The sequence below is a fragment of the Caloenas nicobarica genome, chromosome 13, assembly GCF_036013445.1.
Source record: "Caloenas nicobarica isolate bCalNic1 chromosome 13, bCalNic1.hap1, whole genome shotgun sequence".
Lineage (NCBI taxonomy): Eukaryota > Metazoa > Chordata > Aves > Columbiformes > Columbidae > Caloenas > Caloenas nicobarica.
The window spans coordinates 3985269-4010462 of NC_088257.1; the positions used below are offsets into that span (position 1 = coordinate 3985269).

General features: G+C 46.1%; 1 protein-coding gene across 3 annotated transcripts in view; it reads right to left on the minus strand.

Moving 5' to 3' along the window:
* Positions 1-25194, minus strand: part of NSD1 (nuclear receptor binding SET domain protein 1) — a 62693-nt gene that overhangs the window by 30222 nt on the left and 7277 nt on the right. The window contains exons 3-10 of one of the 3 annotated variants that reach the window (XM_065644172.1): positions 15779-15914; positions 12754-12926; positions 8818-10762; positions 4819-4940; positions 4398-4689; positions 2524-2633; positions 1357-1426; positions 477-592 (exon numbers count right to left, since the gene is read on the minus strand). In XM_065644172.1, coding sequence (XP_065500244.1) covers positions 477-592; positions 1357-1426; positions 2524-2633; positions 4398-4689; positions 4819-4940; positions 8818-10762; positions 12754-12926; positions 15779-15914 — 2964 coding nt within the window. Of the gene's footprint in view, positions 1-476; positions 593-1356; positions 1427-2523; positions 2634-4397; positions 4690-4818; positions 4941-8178; positions 10763-12753; positions 12927-15778; positions 15915-25194 lie in introns of all 3 variants that reach the window. The other 2 variants (XM_065644170.1, XM_065644169.1) reach the window with 2 other exon arrangements.

A 25194-nucleotide genomic window follows, 5' to 3' on the forward strand; every position in this document is an offset into this window, starting at 1 on the left:
TGTGAGCAGTCACAGACGGTCCCCCCCATGCTCTCCAACATGGTTCTTAGCTCACCCTGCTATGCAGGGGCAAGTGGAAGAAGAGCTTGAAGTCCAGTCTAGTGTTTGTGCTTTATACTGGTGTTCCCACCACCACCACCAGAGAAGACCTTTTACAGCAGTTAGACCTTCTGAGGTGCAAAGCAACGTGCCAGACAAAACCCAATTCCACCAGATCAGAACAGCCTCTCTTCTGGAGAGTTAGCTGAGTAGGAGCTTAAAAACTGAGCCTAAGTTAAGCAGTCATCACAAAACAGCTACTAAATCAAGGTGGTATCTTCAGCTTGAACCCCAGCTCATGCAGCTACATCAGTGGGACAAACTCCCAAGTGACAGGCCAGCCAGCCAAAGATGACCGGGCCTCAGCTCTGCCAAGTGCCCTGGGAAGTAGCAGACAGGTTACAGGGATGACAGCAGACAGGAAGACCCAACAGTACCTCAGAGTGTGGGGTCTCCCCCAGCCCCTCCTCATTTCTCTCCTTCTTGGAATGCATTGCAGAGGCATGGCGCTGTCTCTTCCGCTTCCGCTGCTTCTCCAAGAGCTTTTCAGAAGCTGGGATGCAACAGAAAGACCACTCAAGGAAAATGCAGAAATAATTCCCTTGCTACAGGTGCCACCAGCAAGCTTTACAGCTTTTCTGAGAGTTTCAGGCTGGGTCCTACTGTCTTTGAGGGCATAAGGGCTGGGGCAACACCAGCCTGCAGGCAGCCAGCCCCCTGTCCTGCAGCCATGAGGGGACCACCGATTCACACTGGTTTAAGCTTCTTTTGTTAGGCTGCTGAACAACATTACTGACTTTCCCGAGACATGCCCCCAGCAGAAAAGAAGAAATGCTACCAACACAAAGCTTACGTTGCTGATCAAATGCTGCTAACAACACCCCCTCCCACCGCACTGCAACAAAAACTTCCTCGTGTTGATACCAACGTGATACAAAGGCAGATGTGGGGGAGCACAATGCAACTGCACAACTGTCCGTGGGACAGGGCAGACACTGCTGAGCCTGGTCACAGCGTTGTCGTCAGGCGAACGACAGCATATTGGTAAAGGCCCGGGCTGACAAGTGTCCTTCAAGCACCCAGACTACAGATAAGAACATCTCCTCATGGAAGTAAGAGCCCACCACCTCCATTTTCCATAGGGAAATCAAAGACATGACCATGACACCACCTTGGCCCAACAATCTCAGTACCTGTTTTTTCTGACACTGCCTCAGCTGAGGCAAGAGCCCTCTGAAAGCCCCGAACACATAAACCCTCACACACACAGAAACCCACCCGTGACCAGCCCATCCCCACAGCCCTGCCCTTGCTCACCTTCTCCCAGGTCCGAGAAGCGGGCTGGCGAGTAGAGCTCGGAGTTGTCGCTCTCTGAAGGGCCAGCGTTCTGCAAATACACAACAGAGTCCGGTCACCAGATGCAAATCAGAGATGCACGTTCCTCAGCCACTCAGAGACTTCACAAATGACTGCAATGTCTGTCTTACAGTTCAGGTCATTAATTCATCAGCGATTAGTGACTTTGCAGGAACACATTTGTTTTGTTTTGTGTGTGTGACAGATCCCACATGGAAAAGTCAGTCTGCGGGCAGGGAGGAATGCTGAGTCTGCTGCGTCTTGTGCTCAGCAGCATCATCCGCTGTTCCTGAGCTCTCCCAAAAAGGCTGCTAACACCCTATAAGGTGCTGGGAATAGAGACTCTCTTCTGGCTTTACACTTTTACGGAGCTTAATAATGAAATACACTGGCCTCTGCATTACTGCAACCATGATAACTGTATTAAGACTGTGCCACACAAAGAGAGGAAAAAGAAAGGAGGAAAACTTATTAATCAAACTCAGAAACAGCAGTAACGAGTCTTGTGCAGGTACACCACCCAAAATAATTCTCTACAAGTTGCTTTTTTCCAAACTGTGTCACTGGATATCAAATATTTAGTGGAGAACAGCAGCGTTTTCTTTAAAAATCTGCACCAACCGCTGTACACTATGTGTGATAAAACTCAAGCCTCTGCCCTGCTACAAGCTCCACAGTTGCATACCATTCACCAGCTCACTTGGGAAGGTAATAAAGGAAACACTGCTCAGAAGAAATCTGATGGAAAAAGACAAAGCTTTAAGTTCAAGCCCAAGCTTCACTGCAACAGAACAGTGAAAGAAAGTCTCTGCGCAGAACATTTCCACTCAAATCTTCCCAGCCAGCATCCAGATGACTCCTTTTCCGTATAAATCAATGAAGACAGGAGATTTTACAACCAAAATTACCCAATCCCCATTACAAGTGGGGAGGGGCAGGGAACACATCTGTATTCAGCAGATTTCTCCATCATAACACAGCAACCAGCACCTTTGGGAAGGGTGGACCTTTGCTCCTGGGCCACAGCCAACGAAAAGCCACAGCCCATTGCACTGTGTCTCATTCAGCAGGGTTTGCTGTCTAGACTCATTTTCTATCTGTTTTTTAAAAGCCCTGGAAGGAAAGTACCTTCTTTGGGGGAGTCCACTCCTCCTTCTTTGGCATAAAGGCAGTGTCCAAATCATTGGATTCCAGGAGCTTTTTCGTGGGCTTCCTTTGACGCTTGCTTTCAAAGTTTCCTGCAATGAAACTCTTCACATCAGATAAACAAGGGTTTTCTTCGACCAGGCTAAGACCATTAAGCAAATATCAGCCGAGAGTTCAAAACAATCTGCTTCACCCTGTCTTTGGGATCATAAGCTCCTTGGGCAGAGATGTCAATCACCTGTTTCTGCACAACTTCCACAACAACAGACCCCAGTCTGCCATGACCTTCAGACATACCTCAACGTGCAACACAAAAATCCACCCAGAGAAGAGAGACTATGAAGCCAACGCTGGCAGGTAACACATCATGGCAGCACAATTCAGATCATAATTTCCCAACCACTTGGATCTGGCCTAAGCCAGTCCCACCATTGAAAAATACAGTCCTGCCTCCACTCCCATGCCACTCAGAGCAGCATCCGTGCTGCGCATAGCGAAGGTGAAAACCAGCTGGGAAAAGACACCCCAAACAAAGCAGCTGTGACCTGCCCCGTTTCCTGCTCAAGCCTTTTGCTGGCGCTTAGGAGGCAACAAGTCACTAGACCTGGGCTTATCCACACTTATTGTGGCAATAGTATAAACGTAAAAGGATCGCAAAAAAATGATGAGTGCGAGGCACTCTGCGGAAACAGCTTGCTACCCGTCCCACCCTGTGCATCTGCTCGCTTCAGCAGCCTTGGCTGTGTCCTCTGTGACACCTCTGCACACACCACTTTCGCACAGACACCTCGTGGAGGGACAACCTGGCATTGTCCCCACACCAAGTCCCTGCCCACGCTGTATGCTTCAGCCAGAGGTGAGTTTCCTTGGCAGCGGGCAGAGCTATGTGAGCTCTGCAGACGGACATTCGCTCCCGCTGCTGCACCCTGTACTGTTCGCCTGCATCTCCAACCTCAGGCTCGCATCCCCAGTTTTTCCTCCTTTAATTCTCTCCAACTTTCCGTTTCTATGTGACACCCCAAAGGCAATCCCTCTGCCCTCAAACATAACAGGCTGCCTGACCTCCCACTGACCGTACCTCTCTGCCTGCTTGGTTTAATTTTTTTGACCACAGGCCCCTCTAGAACAGGAACAGTGCTCCCTCCAAGTCACCACGGCCAGAACACCAGGGCTTTTACCCTGGACATGCCTTTAGACGCCATCAGAGAATGAACACACTGCAAAGGATGTTGGAAAGGGGAAAAACCCGTCAGATCGCACTCCTCTTTGTGTCCCATGCCTTACTGAAAGCTAAGGCCCTGGCTTGCTGCTAGTACAAGTCTCTGACAATTTCTATAAATCCGTAGAACCTCTAAGAAAAAGGTTTTCCTAGAGGGATTTCTGTGCTACAATTCCCCGAGCTCACTGGGAGAGCAAAAGGCCACCCCACAGGCTACGTGGATTAGACTTTGTCTGTCGCCCTCAGCACAGCAACATTCATCCACAGGGTTTTAACGGCAGCAAGAGACCTTCAAGCTAAAGGAATGCTACTGTTTGCAAGCACAGATGGCAAGGTCTCAAGAGAAGGAGTTGTGACTTTCTTCATTTGGACAAAGAAGTGTTCTGTGCCAGGACCTAAGGAGGACCATTGTACTCTACAGAAAGCTAAAAGTGTGTGATCATCTAGCTCACCAGTTCACCCACTGCACCTGCCCCTGTCCCTTCTCAGCACCAGTAGTGGTCACTGAATGAAGCAAAGCTAAAACAAACTAACAGATCAATAGCTACTGACCTTTTTGCTCCGACCGAAGCAACAATTTCCGCTGAACTTGTAACACGTTCACTTACAGGAGCATAATGCACAACCTCTCACTTACCTGATTTCAGGAATCTCTCGTCTGCATCTGGAGAAGCAGAAACTTCAGAAATGTCTGAGGAAGACAGCACCAGCTCTGGAAAATCTGAAGGTCCTTCTAGAAGTCGATCAGTGGGATCAGTAGAATGAGATCCTAGTTCTGAGAAGGAACACTCTGCTACGAGGATGGGAGGGGACTCTTTGGTTGAAGATGGAGTTGAAACCAAAGGACTCAGCCCCCGCTGGGTATCTCTGTCAGGACTGCATTGTGCAGGAAGATCTCCTTCAAGTTCAGACCTCACCACAGAATTCACCTAGCACAGCAGAATATGGTGGTGAAAACATTCATCCTGCATGGCACCGCAGACAGCAAGAACGCATCAAAAGCACACAGAGCAGAGCCCAGAGTAATAACCATGAAGATCACGTCAGCCTTCACCCACCTTTTGCAGTTGCTCCTGGCCCTTCCTTGATTTCTTCTTGGGTGCAAATAAGTGATCATATTCTTCTGCATATTCCAGAAGCCGTTTACTTGGCTTTCTAAGGCGTTTCCTCTCTGCATGTACTAAGAAAAAGGAAAGCAGCTTCAAGACTGTGTTTCTGAGATGATCACAAGACTAGACTCTCTTCATGATCTGTAGATAATACTTGTTCCTGCCTCCTCTTCCAGAGGTTCCATGTGGGAAGAGACCTGACACTTCTTTTTCTCTTTGATACTGCCTTGTAATTTTTGAGCTTCCTATTTTCCACAATCCTGACATGGCAGGTGGGATTTTTAACGACCCAAGGGACTTCAACCAGTTCAGGTAAGAAATCAAAACACATTAGGTAACTTGACTAAGAGGCTCCCGGAGCTTTACCCAATGCCTCCCTAGACAAACTACATTACTTTTACTAAAACCTAACTCTATTAGCAGCTTGGACTCATCGTTGCTAGTTTTGCTGTTAAACACTTTCAGTTTTAGTGCAGGGGCATATGGAAATGCTGTTTTCCCATCAAGTGGTACAGCTGCTAGTTTCACTAGTAACACTTAAGCCTAACTCCTTCTCTTCCCCTCCTCCCTGGCTTATTTTTGTGTATACTACAGGAGCCTTGTATTCCCCATCTGCTCCTGCAAGCGCTTTTATTGCCTTTGCCTCCTGACAATAGATTCCACAATGAGATCAGGGAGCAAACAGCCCTGGCCGGTGACCGCAAGCTCTTCAGGGCTCAGATGTCTTTGTTTGCACAAGGCTGCACCATCGCAAGGGAAACCCAGTAACAGGTATTTCCTCGATCCAAAGCTACGCACTCATGCTGTACTACCTCACATCGCATGGTAAGCTCCAAATAAAGAGCCCTGATGCTCTACGTCACCTCTACTCAGCAAGCCGCAAAAGCAAGATGATGGAAGTTTATGTCTTTTTCTCACTTCCCAGAGTACCTTTGACTTTTCCCCTTCATCAGTTTTCAAAATTATTAAATAATATTGTCAGAAGATTTCTCCTAGTCATGAAAACATCTGCGGTCTCTTGGAAGTTTAGGAACAAACGGTAAATATTCTCTTTGCTTCTTTTCACATGTAGGAGATGGCTTTTTCTTCTTTAAAACGGAAACATTTTATAACAAAGCATTCCAGCGCAACACTTCAGAACAGGGATGTTGGACAAGATCGCTACACTTTATTGTGGCTTTGTGGTTAAACATGCATGAAAACGTCAAACTTGGCCTAAAGAGAAAGAACAACTTTCTCAAAACACAGCTATTTTCAGCCTCTATTAACGCTCTGCACAGGTGTCTGGGTGAAATACACATTTCAGTACATAAGCAATTACAAGAGGAGTATCCTCACTGGGCAGCTATTTAGAGCCCCAGTGGAGCACAGCGCTGTGCCAGAAGGGCTGGCTTAACCGCATTTTTTTCTCCAAAGCAAATCCTGTACAAGAATCCGAAATGCGGTTCGATTGGCACTGGCAAATCAGGTACCTGATGAAACTATTATTTATAAAAATGTTTTATGTCAGCAAATTCCACTGGTATTAACTTCTGCCTTATTTGCTCTAAATTGCACCTCGAAGGTTGCAGCAAAAGCCATGTAGTCGTGACTGCAACCTGTTGTGATCTCCCACACCGATACTCTGCTGCGGACAAGGATCAGCCACCTCTTCTCAAAGCTTTGGCAGAGAGAAGCAGCTCCTCTTCTGGAAGCTGCTGTTAGTCTGGCTTACAGCATTATGCTCTCTACTTTCTACAGAATTGGCCTTGGCTGATAGAAAAGGAAGACTGGTTTCTACAAATGGGCTTTTCTTGGCATTAGAGATTCACGCACCACCACCAGCAGCTCCAGTGCCTCCTGGGGCACACGGGCCCAAACAAGGTCCAGCTCTGCTTCAAGGCTCACACGCTATTTAGGGCAGGGGAATTAGATTACACTGCGGTTGCTGACCTGTCACTTCTACAAGCAAAGCCAGGCCCTCGCTTTGTCCCTCTGCACTCCTCTCCCCGATGTCACCTTGCCCAGGACCTGCTGCCTTCCTCAACAGCTCTGTCTCTCTCTGCAGATTTGCATCTACATCTCGTGTAGCAACGTTACAGGGATGCTTCAACTGCAAAACTGTCATGAAGCCACGAGAATTTGGCTGCATGTCAGTGCAAACAGAACTCGTTCCCTCCGGCGGGTTGGGACGCTCCTGCAACAGCCCCGGCACAGCCCCTCAGCTGCTCTGTCAAGGGTTGTCTCAAAAACATGTAGCCACAGCCAGAAGAGGCAGTGAATGCTTAAGCTTGTCATGATTTCAAACTAGAACTCTTATCCCATGTGTTACACCCTACGGACTCGTTTTCTGTGCCTGCTGTGACTCGCCTTGGGCAGGTCCTACAACCACTAAGCCTTTTTCCACACCGAAACAGAGGTACAGGCAACCTCCAGCAACCACTAATAGCAAAATACACACACCAAAATGTGCACCGACGGAACATATAAGTGACAAAACGCACCCAGGTTCAAAGTTCTATCAAGTTACGTTAATTTATGATACTGCAAATAGATGAGAGCAATTTAGTTTGGTGAAATCTATGTGAAAAGTTCACTTGGTTGTTTTCATTAAGGTTTACTTCCCCAGATTCTTTGCAGAAGCCTGAGGATGGTGTGAGTTGAACGTGGTTCTGCTGGACCTATTCCCTCCACGCACACCTTTTATTTTTGTCTTTATCAAATGTCCCCATCCCAGTGCGACAGACAAGGCTGTGTGACCTTGGAAATCTGTGGGATTCCCCAATTTGTTATTAGCAGCTAATAAACTTCCACACTAAAATGCCAAAAAACCCCAGCCAATACACTGTCTTGATGAAATGCTATGGAACAAACCAAAGACGGACTCTGATGTCAAACAGTTCTAGAAAAAAAAAAAAAAAGAGCAGCCATTGAGGCCCAGTTTCCCACAACTCTGTAGCACTGATCTCTCCAGCCAACAGCAAGCACGTGGCTCTAAGGAACACATCATGAGGGAACAAGTTGGTTTTTTTAAAAAAAACACCCACAACTCTGAAGGATGTTAATTTACCTTTCACTGTGGAGGAACTAATGATTCATAGTGTATTTAAACTTTCTGACCAAAAAGCTAAGCAAAATCCCATATCTGCTGCGCCACCTTGTTCTCTGGGCTTACAGAGAACCCCAAACCAACACATTACGCTCTCTTCAGCGCAGACATATACATCTCCGTGTTGTCAAACAGCCTCAAGTTCCATAACTTATGCTTTAAATGAAAACAGTATAAAATGAATACAAATACACGCTCTGGCGCAAGTCCAGCTCCCTTACCTTGTGCAGAGAATTCAGACTGGGGAGCAAAGTTGCCAAGCTCTGTTTCTGAGTCCATCACACTGTTGTTTGGCTTACCACATACATTCAAACGCTTCTCAACTACGTCTAAACGATTCTCATAGTCCTGACCTGTCAGGTCTCCCTCAAGCACCTTTGAATGAGGGGAATGCCTACGTCCCAAGCACTGTTTTCCCTTCAGTGAAAAGCCACGAGAATTCAGGCCAAAGGCACTCTCCAAGTTTCCTTGTTCCCTAGATCTACTGATGTGCTTATTAGATCTAGCACTGCTTTGGTTAAAACGCTGCCATCGCTTTTTGGGTGCTACGTGATTTATATCATTAGACTCATCACCAAGAGAGCTCTCACTATTTGCCTCTGAATCCAAGTCTGGACTCTCCCCATTTTCAGCAGAAGTGCAGCTCTCAATATTTCTACCAGCTTCAGGACTCCTTCCAATACGATCTAAATTGTCATCAGATAAACAGGCAGAGTCTTCATCAGTTGAATGTTCTGTTAAATCAACAGACTCCTTCCTCTCAGTATCTTCTGCTTCATTACCTAGAGGACTGGTAACCGAACCGTGCACGCGGAATGCATGTTCTCCTGAATCTCTGGATAACCGACTTAGCAACTTACTTGGCCCTCCTGGTTTTAAGTCCTTTCTGTTTGAAACTTTTTTATCTCCAAGCTTTGATGACTGCTTAGATTTTGAACAGTTGCGTTTGGGCACGCAATTCGTGCCGTTTGTCCCAGAAAAAGCAGTACTTGTGGGCTCCCTTTTACTAGTACCAATCCCCGTCAACTTGGTTGGAGGATTGCGTGAAAATGAGGAGTTGCTTAGAGCGGAGTTTGGATTTACTGTTTCCTGGACGCAACCTCCATTTTTTTCTATTTTATATGGGGGACCTACAACAGACAAGGACTTGAGACCACTTGCAGAATTGCTTCCAGAACTGTCAGTTGTGCTGGTATTTCGAAACGGGACTATATTTTGACCAGTCATCAGTTGCTGCTCTTTTGTCTTACTGTCATGCATGTCCTTCAACATCATTAACAAGGTGCTGAACTTGTAATCTGGCTCAATAGGCAAACGACCATGACCAGAGGCAGAAGAGAAGAGCAAAGGTACTGTGGCCTTTGGAGTGCCAGAGTCACCAGCATTGTCACCCATGGACCGGGACGACAGCTCCTTCAGCTCTGACAAGACGTGTTTCACCACAGCAGTTTCGATTTCAGCAGAACCCCTGGGCGGCTTCTCGTGCATGTTGTTTAACAGTTTCTGACCATCAGCTTTTCCGCTTCTCTGCAGAGAATCTCTCTGAAGGCCAGAGAAACCTTTGGTATCAGAAGAGCAGCGATTCACGTCACCCTCCTCTTCTGCAAGAGAAGGCTCCAAGCCGGTAACTTTTTCTTTATGTTTGCATTTTATACTCCTGATTCGGGGCAATTTCATGCTTTTCGGTTTTAAGATTGCTTGATTTACAACAGCAGGCCAGGAGCTGTCCTTGGAAACGCTTTGGGGAGTAGTGTGCTTGTTTGCTAGGGAAAGATTGTCATTTCTCACATCTGAAGAGCACTCAAGTGCCGTCAATGACATCTCTGCATCAGAGAAGCCTACTTCAAGCTCCCCATCCGCAAATTCACCATCAAGTCTGCTGGTCACCGAACCTCCCAGAGGTTTGCAATCTCTGTATGACTTCTTCCTGGCCCTTCTGTTGCTCTTCTGAGAAAGATACATGGAAAGCTTAATGTTTCCACTTGACGTCACAGGAAATTCCTTCTCCACTTTATCTGAAGAATCACTAACTTCAAGAGCACTAGAGGCTCTCTCTGAACTTTGGTCCATGGTATCTACATCACTGTTCCCACCATCTGAGAGGGACGAGGATGAATCTGATTCAGTTTGCTTTTTCTCAATACCAGCATCAGATGCAGAATAGTGTATTTGTAATTTGGAGCTGCACAAAATGCCCAGGGAACTCTTCTCTCTCTCCAAAGATGCACTGGAAAACAAATCTCCTTGGAGAGCATTCTTCAGAGCATCACTTTTACGATTCTCATAGTCCGGTTTCAGAGGTGTCTTCTCAAAACGTCTTTCTCCAAAGGAGGAAAGCAAATGGTTTTCCCTGGTGCTGCCAGACACTGTTAGGCTGTTGGCAATCCGGCGAAGTTCATGAGATGCGTGTTTATCTGGAAGGTCTCCAACAATCATGTTTCTAACTATGCTCTCTGTCATTTTCCCTTGGATTTCTCCCCTAGATCCTTCCACTCTTGTGCCACTCTTTTTTACTCTAGTCCTTTTTCTGCTGTCAGAGCTTTTTTTCAGATGTGGCTTCATGTGCAATTTTCCTTTTCCACTGGTTGGAAGTCTGGAGTCAAACGTCAAGGATTTAAAACAGCCATTCAGTTGCCTGTCCCTTTCTGCTCCAGGGCCGTTGGCGTAGTATTCCGTCTGCGCTTCCTTCTCGCTGTCCAGCTCGCTGGAGTTCTGGCTGCACTTCTGATCCTCTGGCCCTCCAAGAAGAAGGTCTTCTGCCTGTCCGACACTGACTTCCCATTTAGCCATAAATCTTTGTGGAACCTTAAAGGTGGAGGAGGAAGAGGTAAAAAAAAAAAAAAAAAAAAAAGAGAGAAAAAAAATGAGCACATAACAAGGTAAAAGTGAGACTGAGGTGCACAAGGCACAGAACAGAGTGAAAAAGCTGCATTTTCCATCTTTAAGACAATCACATGGATTCCCAGAGACTGTGCATAATGGACACAGAAAATATTGCTCCTGGGTAAGTAACCCACACTCCCGCTGAGCCTAATAAAAACCCCTGTGCGTTCCCGAAACAGCAAAAAGGTCCCAGCAAGCACAGGTCTCCCAGGAACCAGATGTCCTGGCATCCCAGCAAAGCCTGAACATAAAGGGGAATGCATATAGTATGGATCTCTGGCACAGAAACACAAAGGAACAGCCAACAGGCCTCTCAAAGCAAATGCAGCATGATTTTCCTCAAAATATTTGAGCAGTCATGTTTGCTTTCCTCCTTCATGATTCTTCCTGCATGCCTTGAACTCAGAGCACGATTCAATATTCCCTTTCCATCAACTCATCTTGGTACAAACATGAGATACACACACACATCTAAAGTGTACCCTATCAAATTCAGGACATCCATTACTGAGAAGTCTCCCAGCTTTAACTCTGCACCTTTACCATAAAACAAAGAGCCCTCTTCATACTGGACAGGAACTTCTGCTAACATCTAAAACCAGCAAGAAACTTGTTTCTTATCTGCCTGCGTAGTTTTTGGCTCCACAACAACAAATCAAAGGCTTCACAACGGCTTCTAAAATCAAAACATATTTCAAGACAGGAGGAACAACTCAAATTTCTGACACTTTTCCTTTAAAAAAAACCCTACACCAACAAAATCTCAGCAGATTAAGAGGTTTCATGGAGCCTGACAGCAAACCAGCCAAAGACTCTCAGCTTTGCATCAGATCTTGGCTTCCAGGATGCAAACCTAGACGTTTATGCGAGCAACGAACATTTGATTCCCTCTACTGCAGCCACACCGGCACTGCCATTTACATATAGGATGAAACTCCAGCCTTGCAGCACTTCAAGGAGCAGGGAAGTTACTTGGGAGCATGTAACTAGTTGTTATGGGGCTGGGAACACAAGGAGAGAAGTCTTTAGACAAGATACCGAACATACCCTTGAAAAAGGAAAACTAAGTGAGAGCATTACGCCTGGGAACTCCCATCTGCAAGAGCAGTTATGTACTTATGTAAGTGCAAAACCATGAGATTAAATAAGTATGTAACTGCTAATAAATCTCCTGGAAAAAAACAGAAATCAGACACGGTTGCCTAGTATGATTATTTGCTCTCTTACAGTAATGCAGTAGCCTCTGTACTTCTTCACTTCAGCATTTCTAAAACGTTAATTTCTCCAGACACCTTTCAGAAGGAGAATAGAGCCCTAGGTCACGTTCCATTATACTGGCTACAACTGCTCAGGGCTGTTACATTTGGAAATGGAGATGATGTGATGAGCCACAAAACTCATTCCCACAGGCTCACCGGCAAAGCGTTTCCCAAGTGAAATTATAAGTCCTAACAGCTTTCTATAAAGAGAATTACCGAAGCAGAGCTAAAATACCCACTGCTTTATCTCAGCCAGTGACCTAGCGAAGCATGCAACTCCACCTCTGCTTCACATCAGCCAAAAGAGGCTGCCAGAGAGCACAGGGAGTCATGTAGGAGCGCTCAGCAACACGTCAGGAGGGGGCTGCGCACTGAACAGATCTTACAGCGACAGAGACCGGACTCCTCTGCCTCTCAGAACTGTCCACGTCAAGAACAGCAGCAGGTCACACCCCGAGACGAAAGAGAGCCTAAAAACTCCTGGCAGCTTATAAACTGTGCTTGTTGTAAGGATGCAACAAACCACTTCCCTGGCTGTGTTGCTGCAGTCGCTGCCACAGAAGAAAGCTGTCAAAGTGCGATTCCAGGATAAAGGAACGCTTTGTACTGTGCAGATTCAAAGAATCAAAAACATAGAGAAAACACATCTTTCACCTTATGTTTGTAGCCTTTTTCCTTTTGCTTTCCTCTCCTCCGGAGAACAGGCAGCTCTTCAAATTGATGTCTTCCTTCAAAGAGGACAATAGCTTTCCCAGCAACCCAGGTTTTCTCTGAAGGTTCTCCTAAGGCATCCACATAGTACTCTCGGTAAGGTCTCCGATTGGAAACTATTTTGAGAAATTTAACAGAATTACCCCTTGCATATAACAGAAAAAAGACACACAAAAAGAAGCACAGAAAGCAGTAACAGTTTGCCAATTAATTTTTAACTACTTTTTGCTTAGTAACATTCTCACACGAAAGCCAGTTCTGGGGATTCCTACTCAGAACTAAGAGAGACCCCTTTGATCTCTGTGTTGCTACTGTCTAATTTATTTTCTTACAAACAATTGATTAATGGGTCTAAGATGGGCCATCTCCCTAGAGCAAAGACTACAGTTTGGCTGAAAAAAAAAAAAAAAAGCAGAACTATCCCAATATTTCTTTTTCTTTGGGAGACACAACATCCTATGCAGGACATTTCTTTTTTGCTACTCTCTGATTAATGATTAAACAGTCCAGTCCATGTGACTGTTGGGAAAAGGCAGCAGTGTGCTGTCAACACCCAGAAATTACATCTTTCTGGACAGGATTTACTCATACAGGTGGAACCTCCCCCACTATGATATATCCCATCTTGTTCAATGCTTTGTTCCCAAACTCTTATTCAGGACATAAAACATTAAGAGTATTTAAATAAGTACACACATACTCTAGAAGGACCAGGTGCAACACGACAAAATGTTAGTTGCAATGAGTATCTCCATACTTTGGGCACAAAGGTGCAGAGCAAGAGGAGAAAATCATACGGATGCAATCAAAGATTCTTTCAAAGGTGTTTTCTGTGCGAGAATGGTGAACGGACATGGTGTGGTTAAGAACTGAACCAGTACTGGGTGTGCTGGTGAAAAAGGACAGGTTACGAGCATTACAACAGAGCAAACGAGTCTTGAACAAGGGATAGGAACTTGTCCCTGCATTCCACTGCAGCGTGCTTCATGTTCTCCTGGGAACACCTTCACCCTCTGCACACACAGCCAGACTTTGCAGCCTGTTTGGTTTGTGCTGCCCCTTCCAGGAGTGCCAGCACAGCCCAGTCTTTAGCAATGTGACATTGAGATTCCAACCAAGGCCACCGAGAGGATGACAAATAACAACCAGGGCAACATCAAACCAAGGCCAAAGATGACAGACTTATTCCTTCCCATTCACAGCACTGGAACTCAAGCCACTGAGCCTTCACCTTCCAGCTCCAAAAATCTTTGAGTCAAGAGCTTGCTGAGAAAAAGCAAACTGCTTTAAACAAAACACCACGTCTCAAACCTAAGAGGAGAAGAGGTTTCTGCACAAGTGATGAATTTGAAGCGACCTGCCTTGTTCTGAAGGGCTCATTCCCCTGGCAACAGGAGAGCCGAGGCAGGAGGATTGTGCTTCCTACAGAGGGCACAGAGCCTGGCAGCTGCCCCTGCCCAAAAGCACCGGAGTTCAGAACCACCCGCTCTGCCACCTTGGCATGGGGGAGATGAACAGATTCCACACAGCCACAACTGGAAAATGCCATTTTCCCCAGAGCTCTGTTGGTTTGAACACAGGTAAAACATGATGGGAGATTCTATCACGGAGCTGGAGGTCAGACCTTGCTGGAATTTGTTAATAGCATGTTTCCTCCCTGCAGAATTCCGTTATTAGAAATCATTCTTCTGAGAGGGGATTACTGGACAGCTATATGCATTAAATGTCCAAAATTTCATGGAGGGAGATGCAGGGAGAGAATATATGTCTGGCATATTTTCCAGCAACATCTTTGACAGGAATTTGAGAGTCCAAAAGGGACTATTTGAAACAGTACATTCAGTATTATCTAGAATCAGGATGGATGCTTCCCAAAGGACGAAGGTGGAGAGATAGCAAGTAAGGAGACTACAGCAACCAGACTTGGGCATGATGTAAACGCAATGTAGGAAAAGCTACTTCATGTCTCTAGAGAAATAGCAGAGGGCTCTGAGCTATGGCCACTCTAAAAAAAAGTCACTTGGTGCTTTGGCTAGTGAGGGCCACAAAAACTGGAGAGAAATACATGGGTGAGGGGCAACCTCACCAGCCTACAGAGCTGCCAGTGGCAGACGGCACCATTTCAAGGGGTTTCCAGTTGCCCACAGGACAAAAAGAATCAGAAGCGAAAACCAAGAATACATAAGCCTTCCACTTGTTGCTGTCTCCCCATGGCAGCTAGTGGGATTCTAAAAAGCGCAGTGACAGCCTTCAAACGAGCTGCAATTTCAAAAAAAATCACTTCCCCTCTGTTCTCTCGATCACTCACCTACACTTCTCTGTCTCCTTTCCCCCAGCTCTTCCCCTCACCTGGCTCTTCGTCTCTCTCTCAGACACACTATGCCCTAAACTTTCACATACATGGCTCCATCTCCAGGTTTTTCCATTATTTCCCCAGAAACAGCCCCTTGCCTCCTTGTGCCAAACAAGACCAAAAAAAAAGTCACCCCCTCTCACATGTTCCCAGCACACCTTCAGGCATTCCGAGCTCCACTGCGCGACCCCCCTCTCCGCTTTTTGGAGCCTCCCCGCCTCCCTCTCTCCCAGCCTGGCCGACACTCCATGTCCTCACGCACTCCAGGTTTCCCAGCTCTGCTTGCCCATCCTTGTCCTCCCCTCTCTGCTCCACCTCCTTTTTCTCTGCAGATCTTTGAGAGGCTGCTCTGTGCTCAGCCCACCTACTCATCCTTCCTATACTCTGGGAAAAGCCTCCGTGTCCAACACGTGCCACCTTCCATCAAGCCTCAGCCGCATCTTCCTCCTGTCACCTCCCTGATCTAGGCCTAACTTTAAGGATCCGGGTCTTCCACAGTAGAGCCTATTTCTTCACACCTTTCAAGGGCCAGAAGTGTTTTTTCACATTAATGACAAACTGCAGCACCCTGCCATACACACCACCTCCACTTTGTGGTCTGAGTAGGTACAGTACCTTTCATTTTTGAGTGACAGTCCAGCACTGGGTCATGACAAATCGTGCATGGCCACCATGGGCGTCTGTTGAACTTGGCCCAAACAAGATCCCCAACTTCATACTTCACTGGAGTAGGTTTCTTCTTGGCTTGGATCTTTGGGGAAAAATCAGAACACAAGAAATCACTAAAGCTCCAGATGCTTTTAAAGATATTTGCCTCCCCAGATGACATCTGGCCACCAGAGACATTTACACTAAAAAGCAAGTCCTGATTTTACTTGGTGGCTCTAATGCCTTCAAAGAATATCCTTCTGAAAGAACACAACAATAAACTAGGGTTTGAGAGGTTTTTGGTTATTTTTTTAGTAAGGAACATGACCTCTGGTAAACGATTGCACTCAGATTTCACACATTTGAGCAGGTAAATATTTGGAGTCACTACTAAGCCTCAGTACTTCAGTAACACCAATTTGTTCATTTCAAAGGTTGCATCGTGCAGGAAAAAAAGTAGTAGTGAGAGACAATGAAATACTCCTGACTGGAAGGAAGTGATGAGAACAGCAAATCAAGTGTTTATCAATTTAAAAAAAAAAAAAAAAAAGTTGGTATGTACAAGCTAATAATTTCCCTGCTTCTCAGATGTGCTCAGGGAAAAGCTTCACCATGAAGTATTTTAAACCAAAGTATTTGAAGCCAGAGGCAGGTATAATCAGAAACTTTTAGTTTAGATGAGCATAACTGTCATTGCTCTGCCCCAAAACGGCAGAGTGGAAGAAAGGGAGCTCAATAGCAGTCGTCCTCCCTCTAGGACAGACGGACACACAGACTTTGCCTGACTCCAAAACCTACACACAAGCATCAGCTCTACAGGAGTCACCCAAACCCACTCTGCTTCCCAAGGCCGCGCAGCGACCTCGAGAACGTCAAAATCCTTCAACACACAAAAACCTGACGCTGCTTAACACCGTTTGTGTCCCGCTGTGGAGGAGAGCGGGGGGGAAACCCGTTTGTCCAGCACACCCTCCGGCTGGACGCGGCACCAGCTCTGCCCACAGGAGGACTCAGGAGCTCGCTGGCATCGCGACTAATTAAGCCAAGACAGGGTACAACAGGTTTCCACAGCCACACGAGTCCCCGCGCCCACTGCGGGGTGTCCTGCCTGCTCACTAGCCAACATGTCCCAGGTGGGTTCAGCGTTTTACGAGCTCTAAGAAGTGCTGCAGGTATTTTTGCCAACCAGAATCAGCAATCTGCTCCTTGTTAAAGCCGTCACAGCACAACTACGCACCTTCCCGCTTCACTTCTCCGTCCCTCTCACCACCGTTCCTGCGGCACGGCTCTTGCAATTCACAGCTCAACATCCTAGCAACTAAAACATAACAGACCTCTCTAATAAAAGGTATATTCCACTTCAGGTTGAGTTTAATGGGTTTTCTTCAGGTGGTTGAAGAAAATCCAAAATAATTAAGTCCTCTGTTACGTGGAAAAAAGCAGGTAATGATGCTACAGACAACATTGCTGGAATTCTTCTCACTCAATCATCAAAAGCCACACAACTTACAGCTGGGCAGGAGCTCAGAACGGGCACATGAAGCAGCACCGGGTGCAGCCCCTCGTCGTGCCACTGCAGCCTCCACCGCCACAAACACCCTTTTCTGGAACAAAAATACTCATCCGTGAGCACGGGAACCAGAGGTACTGCCTTTGCTGGTGGCTTTTAAAATGCGGATGCACTTCCAGACGCAAAAACCTTATTTTTTCAGTCTATTTCCAGCTTGTGTTCTTCTAAAGGTGACTTTTGCCTCAAATTTTTTTAAACATTTTTCAACTCTAGGCTTTAAAGTGCACACGTATATCATAACCAGTGATCTCCAATGTGGTGCCCAGTACACACACAATGTATGTGCGTCTTACTGACAACTGTAACCTGAGCACAGGCAGCTGGATGGAGCAGTAAAACTGTGCTGGAGATTTGCCAAAGCCATTCACACTGATCCAATCTGAGGGACACCCACAACCCCTGTCCAGAGGCAAGTCTGCATTTAAATCAACTCTTTTGTCACCCTCCAATACCCCACACAGGCACCTGATGAAAATGTGGCTTTCGAGAAACTCTCCAGACAATGCTTAAACAGTTCTCTCTCCTTTTTTATTCTCATTCCTTCCCAGTTTACTCTCTCCGTCCCAGCACTCAGATGTTGGCCCCACCAGTGGGTGCAAGAGGCAGCTCGGGCAGCACCGCGTTCCCATGCCCGAGGAAGAGCCTTGAGCCAGGATTTTCCTCTCTACTCTCCCTAAATCCCGCCACCTGGCTAGAGACACCTATACATTACCACAAAACAAACAAACAAACAAAATATCTCCTAGGGACTTTTAAAATTTGTAACATAAAATACCAACCCACAACTATCAGGAGTAAAATCAGCAGTTATCATTTCCAGGTACAGCAAGTCTCTTCCTTTATACTCTGCTGTGTGATGCCAGAATTACAGCCCCCAAGGCATTTATTTCTTGGGTCAGAATAAAACAAATTTCATTCCTTTTACAATTAACGTTTACTATGCCAAGACCAAATTGCTAATATATCTCGATGGCCAAAAATGGAGCCCTGCAGTAATGACGACTTTTTGGTGAGCAAGGGAAAGCCCACGTTTTTTAAACACAACCAACTTCAGATGTAATCCCTACATATGGTCAGAGCAGCGAGTGTTTGCCTACAGAGCACAGAAATGATCAAGTGTTTTAATAATAACAAAACTTGTGAGCCACTGCATACCAGTTCAGTACCATGTTGTGACTCCAGTGGAAATACAATGATGAAATTCAAGCTGGGCAGGAGCCTGGGTTGGTGAGGGAGGGAGGACAGAGCTCCCTCGGGTTTTGTATCATCAGACAGTCAGTACTGTCTACTCTGTTATCAACTGTTTGGCATTAATTTGCTGCTCAGACAGGACAAACTATAGCCTAAACTCTAGGTGATACACAGTATTTCAGATTACTTTGCGCTATTTTTGGAAAGAACAAAAATGTAACTTGTGGATGTTTTTAATCAAGTCTTCTCCAACAGTGCAAGATCCCAAATGACCACTTGTCACTGAGGAAGGGGTCACCAGCCAAGGTTCAGCAGAAGGATTACACAAACACTTCTACCTTGACAAACACCTCCTGAATTTGTACTATACCAAACACACCAGTCTTTGCAATTCACTAAGTGAAGCTGAGCACTGACTGGGTATTTCATGAGGAAGCAGGCTTTCTCATAGACAAAACAACCACACAAACAGTATCTCTGCCCTCCCGAAATTCTCACCTTAAGGCAAATATGCAACAGACCTTTAAGATCACCAATCAAGCAAAGAAAGCTTATATTTCTAAGTGATTTTATTATTGTACACATACTGTCAGTCCTCGACTGTCTCTCACCAATCTTCTTCCCTTTAAAATAACCACATTGTTTAAAAGTGACGAAAACAACACTTATCCAGTAATCACTCTCGGCTGCGTCACTTGAAGCCGCTGTTCAACCCATTGATCTTGCTGGAAGAGGTGGCACAAAGCACAAGCCCACAAACACACAGGTACACTGGTGGCCATGGGGTCCACCTGTCCTGCAGCGCTGGTCCCCTGTGCCACAACCAGAGCGGCACTGTCACCTCCAGCACAGCCCGGCACAGACACCCTGTGTGCCACAACAGCCCGACCGGCCACGCGATATTGTCACAGGGCAGCATTTTCAATATCGTGTACCCAAAGAGCCCAGCTGTGCAGAGCAAAAGCACCGAGCTGCAGTCATCGCAGCCCTGTACACTTCAAATTTAGACCTGCTTTGGAAAGCCACCACAGAAACGCTTGGCCAAAATAGCCCTCTTATAATTTATTCCTGACTTAGTTACAAACATGACATCATTCAACAAAGCAAGGGATAGAACTTGCTTTTGGAGAAAGGCTGGGGCAGCAAGAGAGATTGTGTGCAAGAAGGATGCAGAAAAGCAAGAAGGAAGCCATTGATCCTGGAGAATAATGGAAGATCCTGCCAAGCCTGTTTCAGGCACGAAGTGGACAGAATCGAAGCCAAGGAAGAAAATAAAAGGAGGCAGCCACATCCGAACGATAATTAAACAACACGGTATAAACAATGACACCAAGAGCAGCAGATACCTGCCCAGGGCCCTGCAGTAGATGCCGGGGTATCTCTGAGCAGATCTCACCGCGCCCGCAGCTGCCAGGTCCGTCACACCCCGCACACCAGCCAGCGCACACACCAGCGCCAGGGGCAGCAGCAACTCCACGGCAAAAGCCTCCAGTGCTCTCTACAAACCCACTCATTCCTGAGGCAGCAGCTCTCTTGCTCCTCCCCACAGCCCGTCTACCCCCAGGACTGCAAACAAGCTGTTCCCAGTATCTACTTCTTATCAGTTAGAACTGGTGAGGGTCAGTCCACTGTGTTCCTCAGCACCACCTTTTTTCCTTAAAGTTCAATGATGATTAGTGTTTCCCTGAACAGAATGAGATGACAAGGAGTTCACCTAATTCGTACAAGCCACCAACCCACCCATACGGCTGAACATCAACAGCTCTTTTTACCAGGGGGAAAAAAAAAAAATCTAACAAAATAAACCTGAGGGAGAAATGATATTTGAAGGCAGCTGGATCAGCCTGGGCCAAACACTCTGCTATGAGCAGTATCTCCACAACCAGGCACCCGGTTGGGTCACGGTGTGCTGTGCCTTGATGCTCCCAGCTCAGGCCATTTCACCATCACACAACCCGGTGATTCACCCTCTGCCCTCGCAAAGGAGGGGCAGCAACTGAGGCAAATTCTCTCTATTAAAAGCTCTCCCAGAGCTCGCCAGAAAGGGCACTGCTAAAGCTATCCCTAAAGTTTTCACAGAATGGGGCTTCACTCCAGCTGAAGTTCAACCTCACTGAGTTAACTTCCAGTTGAAGACAAAGGAGTTCAGCCCTCTGAGCTCAGGCTTATCTCTCTGTCCTGAGTCCACTGGGTCAAAGTCCAACTCCCACCACCGTCCTGCTCTTAAGATGGGAAGGTGTAAAGAAGTCCAAGTGATCCACTCTTAATTATTTCATGCACTGAGAAATGAACGAACACAGATAGAAGGAAAGAAGGCAGGAACTGGGAAATAATCTTTGCTTGTGAATGTTGCATGGAAAGATAAAAAGAAGATGAGATTAAGAACAACGCTGAAGCAAAGTCAAGAACTGAAACTAATAACTGCTTGTGATAAAAGCCAAAAAACAAATTCTCACTAGCAAAGATTCTTATTTTAAAGAAGCTTTTCTGAAATCAAAACCAAATTGGTTGAAAAAAAAAATTAAAAGAAAATAAAATTATATCTACTTCATAGCTCAAGAAGCATTTGAAGTCAAGCAAAAAGAGGCTATCAATCAAAGTTTTCTTGGTACAAAGTACCATTACAAAGCCCATGAGCGTTAAGCCTTTATGGAGAGAGGCTGCGATGTTGAACCTGCACTGGTGCAGGCTGAGCAGCGGCACTCTAAGGAATAAACCCCTGCACAGGAAAGGGCTAAGCCCAACTGGAGTAATTATGGAAAAAAAACCACCCAGACCACAACGCCTGCAGGGTCTGTCTGCTGAAACCATCACCAGAACTATCATCACACTGGCACTTCGCGGCAAGCGCCAAGTCCAATGCAAAGCCAAGTGCTGCACAGCGGCAACACGCTCGGTGTCCCCACTGCTCCGGTGTCCCCACCGCTCCCGTCCTCTGGCTGCAGCGCCACAGCCAAAAGCAAACAGGCGTCTGACCCATGTCCGTGTCTGAAAAAGGATATTGCCTCTTATCTGGGACCGTTATCACACCAAGGTGTTAAATACTCACTAATTAAATATTCACTAGCAAAAACTACAGTGGAGGTTATGATACAAGCCAAACTTCTGTTATCTACATGCTTGTGGGTATTTGTTGTCTTTGGCTGTTTTTTTAGGGCGTTTTTAATTTCTTTTCCAGACTGTGGCAGCCTACTAATGCAAAGGGTGCTACGTACGCAAGAACTACTATAAAGGTTAAAATAAAGAGAGCTGATAAAGAATAATTTGTACATCCCGAAGCACTTCTGTCAAGTTCAGAAGTTATACATGTACAGATTTTAAATAAAGCATGTACCGAGGGGACACCACCAAGCCTCAGACACAGAGATAACTGGTTAACAGCATCCCTGTTTCTTAACCAAGATCCTTTTCCTTGCAGATTGGGTAGAACAGCAGTGTGACATAAAGCTCTGCCACTTCAGCATCCCAATAACCAGAAATGCACCCAACAGCAATGGTGGGAGAGGAGCGGTCCGATCTCAGCCCTGTCCCCATGGAGAGAAATCCAGAGACACACAAACATAGACGATTTCAAACCACTACCTGAAGCAGACGAAAAACTCCCACGCTGGTTATCTGCATATATTTTAAATGATAAATCAAGTTCTCTTTAAATCTGGCTCTTTAATACAGATTTAATTGTTTCAAGCAACAGAGGAACTGCAGGCAAAGAACTTTGCAAAGTCTCACAAAGAACAAATATCAACAAATATCTTATGTCAGAGAACTAGCAAAAATCCCAAACTGAAACCAGGTCATCAGGTCTGCTCCCTTTTCAGCCTTACTTTTGTGCTCCTTTATATTACCAAACAAATTGTTCACAAGCAAGACATCTGATAAACGTAACGTTCGTTTTCAGAAATGAAGTTTCTAAATCCATGAAACAAAAACCAGATTCAAACTGCGCAAAATGAAACTTGGCTATTCCAATTTATGTATGTAAGCTGTACCCGTCACAGCCTGAGCTGCAACCAGAATGAAGCAGAACTAGAGAACAACACGTACACGCAGTGCAAAGAGTGAATTCAGTATTAGAACCTCAACAGCTAAAAACTGGGAGTTTGTGTTCAATTAACTAACTACTTACACTTGTTGGTTGGTTGGCTTCTCTGTTTGATTGGTTGGGTTTTGTTTTGGCTTTATTATTTTTAATTTTTGTTTGTTTTTTAATTCCATGGGCTTCTTTAAAGGCAACAAATATTTAACCTGGGCTTGCAAATTTAATCTTCTGCAGAAATTATCACTCGCCCACAGCAGAAGGAGGTATGACCCCACTTTGTTAGTCCAAATGCAAAGACGCCACTTACACAAGACTGCAACCTCCTCAAAATGAGGTGGTATTCACCACGCAAATCCCCCTGCCCAAATCAACCATTTTTTCCAAAACAACAGAAACAAATATACATGCTCTGTTCCCATAAAATTAAGATTTAATTTGCATTTAAAATGTCAACGGCTTTTGCTGGATCCCTAATAAAAATGACATCAGAATTTCTGAACACTAGCAGCGCAATAAACTTATTGTGTGCTTATTTATTTCTTGATACTTGCACTTAGAACCATGCCCTGAGGAAAGTTCATGCTTTAATCACCAGGTTCTGCAAACCTACACTTCAGAGAGTCTTCCCAACTTCATGTTGTGAATCCAGCTTCCTAAACATGCTTGCGATCATACTGTGAGAGGACGGCCAACTCAAATTAAGAAGAAATGGACTTGTTTCAGTGCTATTTAGAAATCTGTGGGCAGTCACCACACTAGACAGAATAGAAGGACTCCTAACAGGTGCTTGGGAAAATCACACAACAAAGTAACATCATGGCAAGAAGAACTATTAAAGGGAGATAACAAACCGGGCTCCTTGCCCTTCCCACATTAGGCAACGGGCAGGTTTCTGTCTTTCTACCAACAGTGGGAGGGAAAGTCACGAAAAACCTCCATCAAAACAGAACATGGAAGGTCCGAGCAGGGCTCAGGGCAAGCGCCGCGCTGGATGCTCAGCACTGGAGGCCCTACAGGAGCTGGAAAAAGCAGCTGGAGGTTTCCAGTGTGCTGAGGTATCTTCGTGCAAGGAATTCTCCATTCACTTTTTCCTAAAAAATATCAAACCAAGAGGCACCCCATCCTCTGGCTAGTATGCAACACTGTGTTGGATTGCTCTACCCACCTCAACATTTCTGGTTTCTCACACACAAAAATCAAATTCTGTGTGTCTGAAAATGAAAAACGAGTCCCCATTGCATTAGTTCCGATGACTATCTGAAAGTTAATACCAGTTACACTGCTATTTTATTACATATAAAACTTGTTTTCTGAAGACCCTAGCAGCACTCGCCCGATACCGAACACGATCCCCAGAACAAGTGTCCTACCAAGCACCCACACAAACAGAGCTGTGGATGCCACTGGCTGCTGGACAAGCCATTCATTTGCAGATTGTGTAGCTTCATCACTGCCCAAGCCACAACGAGACCGGGCAACAAGCCGAGCAGGTCAACTTGGTACAAAACTGCCGCTTGGGCCATGCTACAAACAGCACTGAAGGTGCCTGGCCAGGCCCACCAGCCCTCACAAGGGCTGGGAGACAGAGAAGACACACAAGGACTTTTTCCCCAATTTCTGACATTCTTCCAAAGACCCGAGTGAAATAGATCTTGATGCAATATGCACAGTAACCACAGAAAGTCAGCACGTCAACTTTCACAAGTGCTTTTCCATCCTTCAGTAGAGGCAAAGCACATGTGCTGAAATCCCTCCTGGCTTCATCAGTGCTTTTGGACACACGCGAGATAGACGTGCACCGAGTCCATCTTTATCTCTGTCGCGCATTTAATCACTGCTGCAAAGGTACTGTGAGCAGCCACACCGAAACCAGAGTTCTGGTGTAAGAACGGAGAGAACTTCGGCCAGCACCTGCCTCCAAGTCCAACACAGCCACATCTTCATCTTCCCCTCTCCTGGGCACTGGAATCAGGAGCACCCGCTCAGATCAGCCCAAGGAACACCCAAGCTTCCACCCAGCACCGAACCGGTGGGACCCCCAACTCCCCACTTCCCAGTCTGCACCAGAGCTCTGCAGCCACATCAAACTCCTTCATGGCACCGTTCGGCTCTCGTTTCGCAGTCACCTGCTAGGAGGTGTGTGACATGTTCCTGAGGGACCCCAAACACACACCTGTGCCTCACATGTGTCTCCAGTAACACACCCCCAGCCCCGTGGCTCCTGCACCACCGGCAAATCTCGCAAGCTGAGCAAGGAGGCTCCTATCATCCCCCAAAACAACTGCAAGGACTATGCTCAGAAATCTCCAAACCTAAAAAGCACAGGACATGCCACCCGCACTGGACTGACTTCCTCGCAGGCTAAACCACGAATTGCTCTGGGCAGCCGTCCCTGGTGACCAGGCACCGTCCTGCCCCACAACACCACAAAGCCCTAAATCCCTGCACCCGCATCAAGCCATCGCTTTGACGTCCCACACCTTGCCACCTGACCTTAACCTCAACACCTCACTCACGCTGACACACCCAAAAATAACACTTAAGTTTGCAGGAACTATTTCAGCAAAGCAAACTGCAACTTTC